The sequence below is a fragment of the Fringilla coelebs genome (genome assembly GCF_963513975.1).
Source record: "Fringilla coelebs genome assembly, chromosome: 8".
In the NCBI taxonomy this organism is placed as follows: domain Eukaryota; kingdom Metazoa; phylum Chordata; class Aves; order Passeriformes; family Fringillidae; genus Fringilla; species Fringilla coelebs.
Genome location: NC_140066.1, coordinates 11872930 through 11886700, shown reverse-complemented (window position 1 = coordinate 11886700; position 13771 = coordinate 11872930). Strand labels below are relative to the sequence as shown.

Genomic DNA, 13771 nt, shown 5'->3' with positions numbered 1-13771 from the left:
TACATCTGAGAACTCTCAAATTCTGAGAATGAGCCTTCTGCTTAACTTTTAAAAAATCTGCTACACTGTGGCAGCTCAAAAAAAGGGCACCTTCCTCTACCTGGCCTTTCTTCCATTACTACTGGCCCAATACCTGTACAAATGTTTGTAATAGTATAACTTCTTCCACTGTATTAATAACTAATACACAAGTATAAAACACTGCATGAATGACTGCATGAAGCTCTATAATGGCAGCACCAGAAAACAAACAAAAGTAATAAAATCAAGCAAACAAACTTCCCCACAAGAAAACCCAAACAAAAACTCCAAAAAAGCAACAACTCAAAAACAAAACTGTAAAAGCAAACAAGTACACCGGTTAGATATTTTTAAAAGTACATCAGTGCTTATCAGCAAATAACAGGCTTAGACCCTCATTTCTAGCTGTAGTCAATAGACAACATTGCTCTTTTTCTAACCTAAGTACAGGAAATTCTTCAAAGAAGTAAAGCAATTAATAGCTGACTTCAAATATGAATAAGCTGTATTTGCAAAGTTCAGAGAAATTCAATTTAACATTTAATCCAGAGTAATTCATATGGCTCCCATTACCATTAGCAAATTACTGTATAAAACTTCTGCTTAAAAAAAGATTAGTTAGTTCCTTTAGACTATGAAGGAAAACCATTCATCATAAAAGGGACTGCAAACTGAATAAAAGCTATTCCAGTAAAAGATAACTTCAAAATGTGTTTACTGCATGTATTTCTCCATGCAAGAGAAGGTTCTCACACTGCAGAGCTCTGTGAGCAGACTGACAGTTAATCTGAATCATTTTGTCCTATTCTGGGCTTCATATCTGTTTTCATCCTTGTGCTTCAGTATTGCTGGAATGAGAACAGCTGGGAATGGGCATGTTACTATCAGCATGTTCTCTGAAGGATCTTCACATGGCCTCGTCACAGCCTAAACAAGACTGATCTTACTCTGAAGGAAAAATGACAATTTCATAAATCTTCTGTCAGTGTTTAGAACCTTATTTTCAGTGACACTTTTCATAATGTCTATGAATTTTATCTTCTTTCCATTAAAATTTATTCAAAGGAAGTGTAAGCTGCAGATGAAGTTACATTATATAATTGCTTTTTTTTCTTTCCAATGTACAATTTTAATACTTTAATTTTTAACAATTCTGAAATCACATCATGTGCAGTAATTAAGAGTCATACATCTTCCTCCAGGCTCTACCTTGCTATACTCCAAAGAAGGTGAAAGTTCAGAGAGAGAAGGCAAAAATTATTTTAAGCTGCCTTAATTTCCCTCCAGGTTTAGACACCCAAGGAGAAGTCAACTTTGTTGTGAACTACATTTGCAGGTATCCTACAGGCAGGTTTGCACCTCAAGAAAGCATGGAGCCAAGAACTGTTTACCTCTTGTCACATATGCAAGATAAGAATTCCTATAAAGCTATAATGCACCAGGTCTGTGCACATCAGATCCTGAAAAAAATGGGAATTCCTATAAACAACATTTTAACAACAAAAGTTTTCTGTACCTAACAATAAAGAAACAGGTAAACTGGAATTTACCACTTTATTTTGACCCTTGCTTAGTAATTTTCTGATAAAGGTTTCCATCCCAAACTTCCTACCTTGAAATAAAGTGAGGAATATGGACTGCAACATCACAAAGAAAAAGTCATAGTTCAAAATAAGCTGAAACAGAATGACAGACAGAAGTTGTAGTTTTCATGGGCTGTAATTGACAGAGCTCCCAGTGTGCTTATTTAGGATGCACTCTAGTGGACACACATATAACAAAATCAAACAAAGATACAAACAGTAGAAACTATAAAGAAATGAAAGCAACGTGTCATCAGAATTAATTTCTAGCATGTTTTAAAATAGTGTCTTACATTTTGAAGGCTGTATGAAGGTTGAAATTTTCATGGTCAACATGACTGGACATCAAATGTAAATGAGCATGAGTTATCAATTTTTGAAAGTGCTAATCTAAATATTAAGCATCAGTTATAAATATTGTTTAAAAGACAAACTCCATCCCTTTGAGATTGGCACAAGAGGCTGCTGTGTATGCAGTGTTAACAGGTGTAATTAGAACTGTGGTATCAAAGTGTGTCCTTGAATTATTCTATTGTAACTGTTACTAACATATAATTGCAAACTCTGTCAAAATCTGTTTACTGGAACATCAACCACAAGGGTGTATTCATGCCACAGGAAAGGTTTTGACTATCATAGAAACTGCAAAGCAATCAGAATTGTTGTAGATAGCAAAGCCTGACCACTTAGACACCAAAAATAGTTCCACTTTTCATGACTCAAAAAGTTACACAGACATTTCTAAGTATTAAAACCCGGTAAATGACTTTAAGGATGCTCATATAAGACATGGTCATTAACAGCATTCAAAAAGCAGTGTAGCAATAAGATGGGCACAGGATATTGTTAATAGAGATACTTCAAGGGAAAAAATACTATATTAATATATAGAAAAATCAATAGTGCTCATGTTTTTAAAATTTTGAAAGATTATTCTTAGTCTGATCTACATGATCAAAACAAGTTATTTGGAGCAGGAAAACATTTATTATGTGATTGACCCTTGTCTGTTGGGTGTATAGATATTTTTAACAGTTTGCCAAGGATAGCAAACCCCTTCGACTCAGCGATACTATTAAAAAAATTGAAGTGAAATTATCAGAAAAATCTCTTTCATGCCAACACGGAAGAATGTAGTGAATGCATTAACTATGCACTGATTTTCTGATGAAAGCTATTTTCATTACACAATATTGACCATGACCATCTAACCTATAGTAGAAGACAGAGATGCAAAGGCACATTTTATTGAAGAACAGCAGGATTTCTTGATGTGGATGTTTTTTCCATTTATAACAAAGAGACACAGAACATTCTTGACAACCTATACCAAGATACCAGTGATTACAAACATCTTTTCATTTAAAATTGCAATCTTTAAAGATTATAATACTTATTTTTATAGATAACAATGGATCAAACTAAATATTCTTCTAAATTTTTAGAAGTGAAGTTTTAGAAATAGTAGAGAACACATTTCATTTCTTGATTTACAAATTCAAGAAAAATGCAGAAAAGTCTTAAAAACTTGACTAATCAAGACTAATATGCAGATACTTGCAGCTTACCTAGTACCACACAATACCCAAAAAAGGTTCTAAAAAGAAATATATTTATCCAATAATAAAGCCTAGATCACCTCATGACTTCTAGGAGAAAAGATCTTCTAGTATATACTGAGTCAGAGTTCAATTTACCTCTTTCAAATACATTTGGGAAATCTGATTGGATTTTTGCACCAGGTTTGAATCCAGAATACTCTCTCCATCTTTTAATCTGCAGAGCATTCCCTTTTTCTGTCAGAAACCATTCAAATTCTTGGAAAATATTTTTCAGTTATATTTTTTTTTCTTTTAAGATTGATTCGAATTATCATATTGTAGCATCTATCCTCAAATCATATTGACACTTTAGTTATATTTTTATTTATTATGGTTACTTCAATATGCAATAAGTAGAAAATATATTTGCTGCTTTCACTTCAGCTTCAGTTTTCTTCCTGGAAGTCAGCCATGCCAGCTACAATGCTTTAAGAACAAAAAGGAAGAATCAGTATCAGAAATAACAGACTTCACACAAACACCTTGAAAACAGACACCAGAGAAACAGTTATGTAAATCAGTTATATTTATAAAATACATAAAGCAAGATACTACACTTCAGGATAGCAAGTAGTGAGTAGAAAATATATTAACTGCTCTCAGGTCAGTTCTAATTTTCTTCTTCTTCTTCTTCCTCTTCCTCTTCTTCTTCTTCTATTACTGTTGGGAGGTCTGCTTGACCCTGGAAAACAGCAACAAAAATAGTCTACCACTTACCACTCAGCATTCACTGAGCTTTGTAAAAAGGAAAATAGAAAAAAACCTGCCCAGACAGACAAGTTGGTACTTATCAGCATAATCATGTACTCTTCCATTCAATACAATTAATGTCATCACCAGACTTCTATTATAAAATCCAGCAAATTTGGATGATGCACTGTGATTTTGAGAGCAGAATCAATAGTACAAGCCTATATGTCTTATTTTATCAATCTGTTCTTAATTTGTAGCAAACATCTCACCGCAAACCTGAAATAACATCTCCAAAAGCCAATGTAATCTAACACCTTTACGCATGAAAACTTGGCACATGTAGGAAGCAGCAGGCACTTAAGACTCATTTTCACTTCTGGTTTTACAATTTTCTTATTAAAAAACCAATCAAATATGCCCAAAGCCTAAAGAATATTTTAAAATATGTAATAATCACAAAATTATAAAAAATGGGGCTAAATGGGATCTTGCATACACACTTCATTTACCTCAGTGGAAAAAACACATGTGAAAAGCTGACCCTAAGAATAGTCCTAAGTTATATTTTCATAAATCTATTGTCAGCACAGAGAAGCAAATTTTAAAGAATCAGTAATTTATAATCTTTTTCTAAATACTTACCGGTTCACTCTCATCTAGCTCCTCAGGTCTATCTGGAACTTCATCTATTGTCTGTTCATTTTCCTGTGGCAATGAAAACCAGTTTTCAGTTCAAATGTCCCATATCATGAAATTGCATTTCAGGTGTGTTAAAATTACAATATGTATTAATGTAAAGAGAACACTTTAGATAAGTGCTATAGAAATTTAGTAGTATGGGAATATGGTCTTGGTATGCTTAACCCTATTTTAAAATATTTTTTTAATTAACAGCAATTTAAAGTTTTTACATATATATTTTTTATTGTCACTTTCATATGCTCATCTTCCTACAAGTATGTTTTGTCAGTATTTTAGCAGACTTTTCTAACAACTTAGGTATTTCTAAAATACTCCATGCTCAACAGAATTTTAAAAACTTTAGGGAGATAAGCATGCCAATTATCCATGTATGTTTTACTGAAGCAGCATTAAAAGACCATTAACATGGATATCAGTATACACACTCTTCCCATACACCACTAAGACAGCAGAATCCAGATGCACTGCAATTCCAAACCACAACTCTTTTTCCAGGTACAGGACATAGATTTTGTGCTAACCCCCTGTAAAATATTACTGTCTTGGTACTTAAATTTGACATGCTTATTTTATAAAACTTTCTAATAAATACCATCAAGAAATGTGGAAGCATCAGGTAAGCTGACCTTATGCTGGGTTTTTGGAGTAAATTTATATTCTGTTCTGACCAAAATTCAAGTATAAAACCCAGACTGCAGAAGCCATATGTTAGACATTCCCCTCTATCTACACTCCTGTTTCTTTAATTATGTGTTAGTTCAACACCCATGGGCTTCTGCTTTTTGTTTTGTAATTGATGCCTGCATCTGGAAAAAATGGCTGATAAATGGTGTTTTCAAACCACCAACTAAGCATTGGCTTAAACCTCTTGATCTTCCTGCTGCAACAGCATTTCAGCTTCTTTTCTCTGTGCTTCCAACTCTGCACGTTCTTTCTCCAACTGAGCCTAAAATCAGTTTAAGAAAGGACAAATTAGAGAGGAAAAAAAACCCACATGTATCTTTTCCACCACATTGTTTACAATGTATTTAATGTTGAAATTATAAATAAAAAGTAAGCATAAAACATAACTGCTATGTTATGCTAATAACAAAGTCCTTTCAGTATCATCACCATCATTTTCAAAGGTTTGAGAAAGGTATTTGATAAAGAGGCTTTATTACCAAAAGGAAGAAAAAACAGTTGACTGAAGTTAGTGTACACACTTCAGATATTGTCTCATTACACAAGCTCTTTACCAGTTTGTATTAGTTATCTCCTATCCTCTGGATTAAGTTCTTTGATACTTTGTGTAGTAGCTAGCACACATGGATGAATCAATATAGAATCAAATCTATAGAAAAATTTGGCAAGCAATTTCATTAACATTAATCATGTCCATCAGCAACCTTTAGTATTTAGAACTGGAAATATCTAACAGGAAGTGTATATTAATTGGGAGCATAAGTCCTATTACATCAAAACTTCAGAAAATGCATAATCTAAGTATTTACATTCAACAACCTTAGAAAATATTGTTTGCTCTTGCATTTTGTGAGCAGCTACAAACATGGTCATAATTTTCTATTCCTTTTTGGTACATAAATGCAAAACTTACCTCAGTATTTGACTACAAAACTGAGGTTAAAAAAAATGCGACTAATGTGAATATTTTTCAACATCTTTCCCATAGCTTAGGTGAAACAATTTAAATCTCAGTGAATTATTTCTAGACACAATTTCCTGATTTTAATTTACTATTTTACATCACTCATGAAACCCTTACACACATTACTTTTGGTTTGCAAATTACTAAAGTCCAAATTTTAAAACTGCAAGTGAAATAAAATGAATGCATCTTACACTAGAGCTAGGCTTAATGTGATCAGCATAAATTTAAAATTAAGCATTTAACTTTAACATCATGGAAGTCATTCATACAAAAAAAAATCCAGTCAGGTCACATCAGCATCACCGTGGCAACACTGGGTTCACATGACTCCTTTAAAAGAACGGCTAGAAACACAGATATTGTATTTATTTCTCATATTATAAGCCCAAACAGTATTTTCAGTCACTTCTCACATAACTCCTAAATTGGCTGCCTTTTAACTTTTTTAATAACATTTTATTGCATATTAGGTTGTTTTTCCTACCTATGTGTTGACTAATAATTTCAGTTACTCTGAAAAGTGAGTCTAAAATACTTGCTTTATGTCACCTTTATCAAAATCATTATCCAGCTATTAGAAGTAGGCAAAGAGCTCCAAGATGCCACTGCACCACATGCTGCTTGGAACGATCTATTATTAAGTATTAATAACCTGACGTTGTTCTTCAAGTTTCCGCTGCTCTTCCTGGATTCTTAACCTTTCAAGTTCTGCTCGGGCTGCCACCCGTTCTTGCTCCAGCTCAGCTCTCTCCAGTATTCTCTATTTCAGAGGTAACACAGAATCAATTAAACATAAAAATGAAAGATATATTAAATAGCATCAACTATATTGTAGCAATCTTTTTTTTTTTTTTGCCTAAGTTGGATCCACCTTTTTCTCTTCATCTAAGTTTCTTCTGTATTTGTAAATCCAGTGTGCAAGATACTCTATTGGATCTGCTGGCCGATGTTCTACAACCTCTGCCAGCCCTTTCTTCAAGCAATTTCCCAGGCATTGCTTCAGATACTGAGACTCCATCCAAATCTACTGACAATAAACAGACAGATATTAGATACCAATGTCAGAATTAAGTCAGGGGCTTTAAGAACTGTTGCTTCATGTGCCAAACACTGATTATGACATTACTTTTTATTAAGCTTCCAATTTATACAAGGAAGTTATCTGGCAATGGTTTAGTTCTTATAAGCTCCAGTGACAGGTCAGTTATAACAATCACTGCAGGAAAAAAATGCCTAAACTCCACCTTACAGTTTGGACATGTATAATTCATAAACTATTTTGAAACATGCTGCCAGTTCTAGGTCCGCATGATAAAAAAGAAAACCAAACCCTGAAAACCACAACAGGACGTAGAAACCTTCTATGCAGATACTCAAAAAACAGGCGAGTAGTTTTGAGGACAATTAATTTTAGCTTGAACTGTCTTTAAGACATATATGCAAGGTAAGGGCCTGAAACACTTTGTCCACAGTTAGGAAAGGCACAGATACGCTTTACCAGCTCAGTTTAAGTAAACATGAGCCTTCCTTTGCTATCAAGGGGGCTGTGTCCATGCCGGGACAGAGAGCCCGGGCATTTAGCACAGCAGCAAATCAAGTCCCATCCCCCGTGCTCATAGCGGCTCCAGATAATCTTAATGCCCACGACCTGTCGTCCGGGCTCCATTCAAGCACCGGCTGCGCCCCTCCCTTTCCCCTAGGCTCCAGGAGGGACGGGCCCGCTCCTCATCCCTACGCCGGGTGTTGGGAATCCTGGGCGCGGCTGGCCCGTCACCCCGCCTCGCCTCACTCTCCGAGAGGGAGACAGACCCCAGCAGCCCGTGGTTTCGCTGCTTCTGCTGCCGCGGGATGCGCTGTAGCCGGTCGCCTTCCCTGGGAGAGCAGCTCCGCTCCGGCTCCTTCCCCGCAGCGGCTCCCAGAGCCCCGGGACGGCAGCCCCAGGCCCGCCCCGCTCCTGCCGCCCGGCCCGGCCCCGAACGCGCGGGGTTGCTCCGCAACAGCGGCCCCAGCGCCGCCCGCAGGAGCGGACGGAGGGGCGAAGGGCCTGCCCGGAAAGGTCACCGATGGCACAAAACCGGCAGGAGGGGCCGAGACCTGAAATTCAGTAACGGCAAATGCAGGGTCCTGCACCTGGGGAGGAATGACCCCACCACTGGGAGAAGCTGGGGATGATCTGCTGGAGAGCAGCTCTGTGGAGAAGAACCTGGGGGCCTGATGGACAACAAGATCTTGCAGCAGTGTGCTTGTGGCCAAGAAGGGCAATGGTACCCCGGGGTGCGTTAGGAAGAACATTGCCAGCAAGTCGAGGGAAGTGATCCTGCCCCTCTGCTGAGCCCTGCTGAGGCTGTGCCTGGAGTGCTGTGTCCAGCTCTGGGCTCCCCAGTGACAGAGTCATGGAGATCCTGGAGCGGGTCCAGCAGAGGGCTATGAAGATGCTTAAGGGACTCGGGCATCTCTCTTACAAGGAAAGGCTGAGAGAGTTGAGCCTGTTCAGCCTTGAGAAGAGATGCTTGATAGAGGACCTCGTTAATATGTAAAAAATTCTCACACATGGTGTGACCAGAGTGATGCAAAAGTCTGTGATAAGTGTCTCTCCAGTGAAGAGGAGAGTTCTCTCCATTAAGAACACGTTCTTCCAATGAAATAAGAAATTTTATTATCTGAAAGAGCAGCCCTTGCCAAACAAAAACAGTTTATTGTGGATCAAGATACAACAAAAAAACACAATCCAGAAAGTGATGGAGAAACTTTAATCAGCTTCTGAAGAAAACTATCTGCCTTAATATGTATAAATATCCAAAGGGGAAGTGCCAAGCTCTGCTCCATGGTGCCAACCCCTAGGACACCACGGACTGGGCAGAAACTGATGCACAGGAAGTTTCACTTAAACAGGAGGCAGAACTTCTTTACTTTGTGCAGGTGACCCCACAGTGGAACAGATTGCCCAGGGAGGTTGTGGAATCTCTTTATCTAGAGATACTGAAAGCTGTCTGGCTGCAGTTCTGTGCAATGTGCTCTAGGACAATCCTGTTTAAGCAGGGAGGATGGACCAGCTGACCCACTGTGATCCTTTACAACTGTTTTAATGCTATCTCTCTGTGAGCAGTTTCCCTTCACAACTGACGCGATCTTTTCTGCATCCTGCAAAACTCATCGGCTGACGTTCACCTCAAATTTGACCAGTGTATGTTTTACTCCCAACTTCTAATCGGCTATTAAAAAACCTTGCAAACAACTGCAGCCGGAAGAATTACCTCCGTACGTTTGATAATTCCGACGCCTAAGTGCACTCACATTATCTTGGCCGCCCCCCGGCAGAAATGGAAGGCGTGCTGCCTTCCTGACAGAAAGGCAGCTGGCGGAGGTGCCGTGAGGGGCGAGGAGCCGCTGCAGCAGCTCGGGGGTCGGGCGGGCGCGGGCCCGGCTGTGGCGGCCGGGGCCGTTCCGGCCGGCGGGTGTCGCTGGCGCCCCGCGAACGCTGCGCGCAGGCCGCAGGGCGCAGCCGCCCGCCCCAATCTGAGGGGCCGTGCGCCGGCGCGGCCATGGCGGCTGAACGGGGCACGGCGGCCGAGGCCCTCGTGGGGCAGGTGGTGCTGCCCGGGGACCTGCTGCTGCTCCCAGCGCACTACGACGAGGACGCGGAGGGCGAGCGGCTGCGGCTGAGCGCGGGCACCGCGCCGCAGGGGCGGCTGCTGTGCGGGCCGGGGCTGCGGCGCAGCGGGGCCGGGCTGCTGGTGACCAAGTGCGGGCTCCTGCGGCACCGGCCCGGGGGCGGCGGCGCCTACTGGGTGGACTCGCAGCAGAAGCGGGTAGGGGCGCGGCGGGGCCCGGGTGTCCGTGTGGATGTGTGTGTGTGTGTGTGTGTGTTAGCCCCCGTTTCGCCCGCGCTCCCCTGACCCTGTGCCCCCCTCTCCCGCTGCAGTACGTGCCGGTGAAGGGCGACCACGTCATCGGGATCGTGACGGCCAAAGCGGGGGACGTGTTCAGGCTGGACGTGGGCGGCAGCGAGCCGGCGTCCCTGTCCTACCTGGCCTTCGAGGGCGCCACGAAGAGGAACAGGCCGAACGTGCAGGTGGGTGCCCGGGTTAGCTGGCGGTAGCGCTTTAGCTGCGTCCTTTGGTGGCGCTTCTGTTGCGTTTCGGTAGCTTTTCTTAGGGGAAGTGTTTTCATAAGCCCACGTTAGAGGAGGTGAGCGGGTGTGGTAGTAATGGTTTTTGCCTTGGTACTCCTCCTCGCATTTTGCACCATTAGGCCGCGGCCTTTCTGGGTTTTCTTGTGAGGACTGTAACTAGCTGGGTTTGCTCTCTCTCTCAGCTGGCTGGGTGCTTCACTGTTGTGTGTTAGTTTGCTCATAGTGCTGCCAGGAGCAGATACCGTTCATGAGTAAGGTGTATCTGAAAGGGCACTCTAATGTTAGGGTTTTAAAACATGAGATGCTGGTAGAAAACTTTAGTTGTGTGCGTTCTTCTAACAGCTATGTTATGAATAGTTGTGTATCACATGCATGCCAGTTTCTGCACTCAGATGAAATGCCATTACCAGAATGTAAAAGGAGCTGTAATGAAAAACCAAATGGGCCGGTGTGATATTTTTTTTTGTGGTCCTACTAAATGTTTATAAGAGATTATTCCTTTGTTCTTTGATGCTGATTTGTTTAGGTGGGAGATCTTATTTATGGTCAGTTCGTTGTAGCAAATAAAGACATGGAACCAGAGATGGTCTGTATAGACAGCAGTGGAAAATCAAGTGGCATGGGAATAATCGGACAAGATGGCTTCCTCTTTAAAGTTTCTTTGGGTCTAATAAGAAAGTAAGTACTAAAAAATGTAAGTAGTCACTCTCACGTGTAAGATTCCCACAGCTGTTTCTTCTGAGCAGTGTGGGCAGTTTGGTAAATCAGACTGTGTGATTTTTGTAGTGCATTGAAACCAGATTTACTGAATAGTGTATGGATTGATCTAGAAGGAAAGTTTATTTTTCCTCTTAAGAGACTGAGAAGCTCTTTTGTATGGTGTTGCATCACCTGTTAAAAAAACAATGTGGTTGCCAAGGCAGTATGGAAAATAAAAGTAGTGACTTAGGGAAGTCAGACATTCAGGATAGTGTTTCAGGTATGTACATATTACTTTGGAGTTAAAAACCTGGCAATGCTTATTGTCCTTTTTCTGCTTCATGGTATAGTATAGGTGTATGTTTGGCTGACAGCTGATTAAAGGGATCTTTGCTCATCAGTACACATTATTTTCTATTTTCTGACTTCCAAAGAAAAATAAATAACACTGAAATAAAGATACAGATTTTAAAAAATCTAGGATTTTAGTTTAAAACTGACACATTAGTCCAGGAACTGTTTCATAAGCTTTTAAATGTATTGTGAACTTTGGAGTTACTTATGCTGATGTAAATACAGAATTTTTTTTGTGACTGTCAAAGAATACCAGATTACGTGGATAAACAATGTTCAAACTTCATGGTTGCTTTTTGGGTGGAGTTTTTTGTTTGTTTTGTCATTCTTTGGATAAGCAATCTGGCAGTGCAGAGCAGCTTTTTCATACCTGGCATTGTCTGATTTATAGGTCCTATCAGAAGTCAGTGTGAACTGATAAAAAAACTTTTTGCAGTCATTCTGTTTTCCAAATTTTGCCTGTATGCAAGTAAAAAAATAACAGCATATTCCAAGTAAAGTGCTAAATTCTGATATGAGTTTAGTTTTTGTGAATACTTCTTCAATCTTGATTTAATCCTAGACATGTTACAGTATTTAGTATGCTGTCATCTAATAAAAATGAAGTAGTCTCTTTATTGCTGTTAATACTGTTTCCTGAAGTAGAAGGGAAGTCCTGTTTTGAAAGACGCCTCTGAGGTGTCAAATAAATAGCATTTCAAAAATGTCATGTGGTCAAAAATTGTACTTTTAGAGTTTATTAACTCATAGGATGGTTGTAAAAGTATCTATTCACTTTAAACTAGTCAGGGGTTGCTTCTGAATCTAATAAGAAAAAAACTAACTTTACAATGGCTTTATTTTTTTAGGTGCATGTATTTTAATTAACAGGAGCCTTGAAAATCTAAAACTCTATTGGTATTTTGGATGTATGTGCAACTACATAATTTTTAAGTGTTTCTGAAATAGATCCCATAATAGCTGTACTGCTGGAGTTACTGGTCAGTAATACTGTGTGTCTTTAAGTGTGAGCACTCCTTCCTCTGACTTTTTTTTTTCTCTTGTCCGCAGGCTCTTGGCTCCCAAATGTGAAATAATTCAAGAGTTGTCACAATTGTACCCATTTGAGCTGGTGCTGGGAATGAATGGAAGAATATGGGTAAAGGCAAAAACAGTTCAACAGACTTTAATTATAGTAAATATTTTGGAAGCCTGTGAGTATATGACTGCAGAACAGAGAAAACAAGCGCTTGCCAAACTGTCAGGGAACTGATAAGAGAAAACCTTGAGGATTTGTTTGTGATGACTGTAGAGTGTTTTGGTTATTTTTTGTATTCAGATTTATATTAAAAGTCTTTTTTAAAATGAAGTACTAGACTTTGGTTATTCTTCATTTCCCTTCTTTATCCACTCAGCTTGATTTAGTGTTTTTTAAGGAGTTTGTTTTGACTCACCTTTGTGGTTATGAAGCCCTGTTCATGAATTTTCTGACTAATGAGAAGATGATTTCTAGAAGCTTTCATTAGCTCTGGATTTTGACGTGTAACTACCTAGGTCTTCTTTTAAAAATCTGTCATTTTGTGAGCTGCATATATTTGTTTTTATAGTTACTTAAATTTCAAACCATCCATGTTTACTTGGGATAGCAAAAAGTGTTCCATGGGTCATTAATTTTGGTTGGGTGCTCTATTTATACAGTGACATGAAGTAATGATTTAATATATTATGAAATTTGGGAATAGAAATGCAGGTAGAGAATACCAGAAAATAATTGCAGGGTGTAGCATAAAGCAATCACAGGGTAGTTAAGGCAAATGATCAGATAAGACCAAAAATATGTTCACAGGGACATTGTCACTTTCCCTAAGTGGTGACCTGCCTAGTAGTATTAAGGACATAGTGATTAGGATGTCACAATAATAGCCATGTGTTTCTTGGTTAAAGCCACTGTTTTCTTTAGTAATAGCATAAATGTGCTACAGAGCATTGCTAATATTTAACAAAATCAGCATTTCTGAAAACTATGTTTGGCTTATTTGTGTAACAGTCCCTCAATGCATAAAGAGGAGATACTGTCCTGGAAAGGGTAAGCTCTTGGTGGATTTTAGTATGTCAGTAATTTGCTACTGTTTTGCGAGAGGAAGAGAACCCTAGATTAATGGAAGGGTAGTTACTGATGCCTTCTTCCTTTGGGAGAAAGACTTGATTGTAGGTACCTAATGAACTGCTTGCAGCTGTCAGGCAGTCATTTAGAGCTGTGATGTTCTGTGGTTCTTAATAAGCTGAATGGTTTAATAGCAATAGTTAAAGGAAATTACTAAAAATGAACTAATTAGGGTGAGCCTGAATACCATCT

At 39.3% G+C, this 13771-nt stretch overlaps 2 protein-coding genes across 2 annotated transcripts; one reads left to right on the top strand and one right to left on the bottom strand.

Moving 5' to 3' along the window:
• Positions 1-2969: 2969 nt before the first annotated feature.
• On the bottom strand, positions 2970-8147 carry DYDC1 (DPY30 domain containing 1). The gene is made up of 6 exons (XM_084210256.1): positions 8061-8147; positions 7123-7275; positions 6904-7011; positions 5466-5546; positions 4541-4603; positions 2970-3887 (listed from the first exon to the last, which is right to left on the bottom strand). Exons 2-6 carry the CDS (start codon positions 7267-7269, stop codon positions 3816-3818), a joined length of 471 nt encoding a protein of 156 aa, XP_084066382.1. The 5' UTR covers positions 7270-7275; positions 8061-8147; the 3' UTR covers positions 2970-3815.
• A 1630-nt stretch (positions 8148-9777) lies between these two features.
• EXOSC3 (exosome component 3) lies at positions 9778-12774 on the top strand. The gene is made up of 4 exons (XM_084210255.1): positions 9778-10060; positions 10174-10323; positions 10910-11061; positions 12487-12774. Exons 1-4 carry the CDS (start codon positions 9794-9796, stop codon positions 12686-12688), a joined length of 771 nt encoding a protein of 256 aa, XP_084066381.1. The 5' UTR covers positions 9778-9793; the 3' UTR covers positions 12689-12774.
• Positions 12775-13771: the final 997 nt, after the last annotated feature.

Bases quoted from the DNA above. Each gene is read 5' to 3' on its own strand.
- DYDC1 (XM_084210256.1), bottom strand. From the start codon at position 7,269: ATGGAGTCTCAGTATCTGAAGCAATGCCTGGGAAATTGCTTGAAGAAA. The intron at 5,547-6,903 runs GTTATTAATACT...AACTGATTTTAG, and splicing joins AACTTGAAGAACAACGTCAG to GCTCAGTTGGAGAAAGAACG. The intron at 4,604-5,465 runs GTTTAAGCCAAT...TCATTGCCACAG, and splicing joins TGCAGCAGGAAGATCAAGAG to GAAAATGAACAGACAATAGA.
- EXOSC3 (XM_084210255.1), top strand. From the start codon at position 9,794: ATGGCGGCTGAACGGGGCACGGCGGCCGAGGCCCTCGTGGGGCAGGTG. The intron at 10,061-10,173 runs GTAGGGGCGCGG...CTCCCGCTGCAG, and splicing joins TGGACTCGCAGCAGAAGCGG to TACGTGCCGGTGAAGGGCGA. The intron at 10,324-10,909 runs GTGGGTGCCCGG...TGATTTGTTTAG, and splicing joins GGAACAGGCCGAACGTGCAG to GTGGGAGATCTTATTTATGG.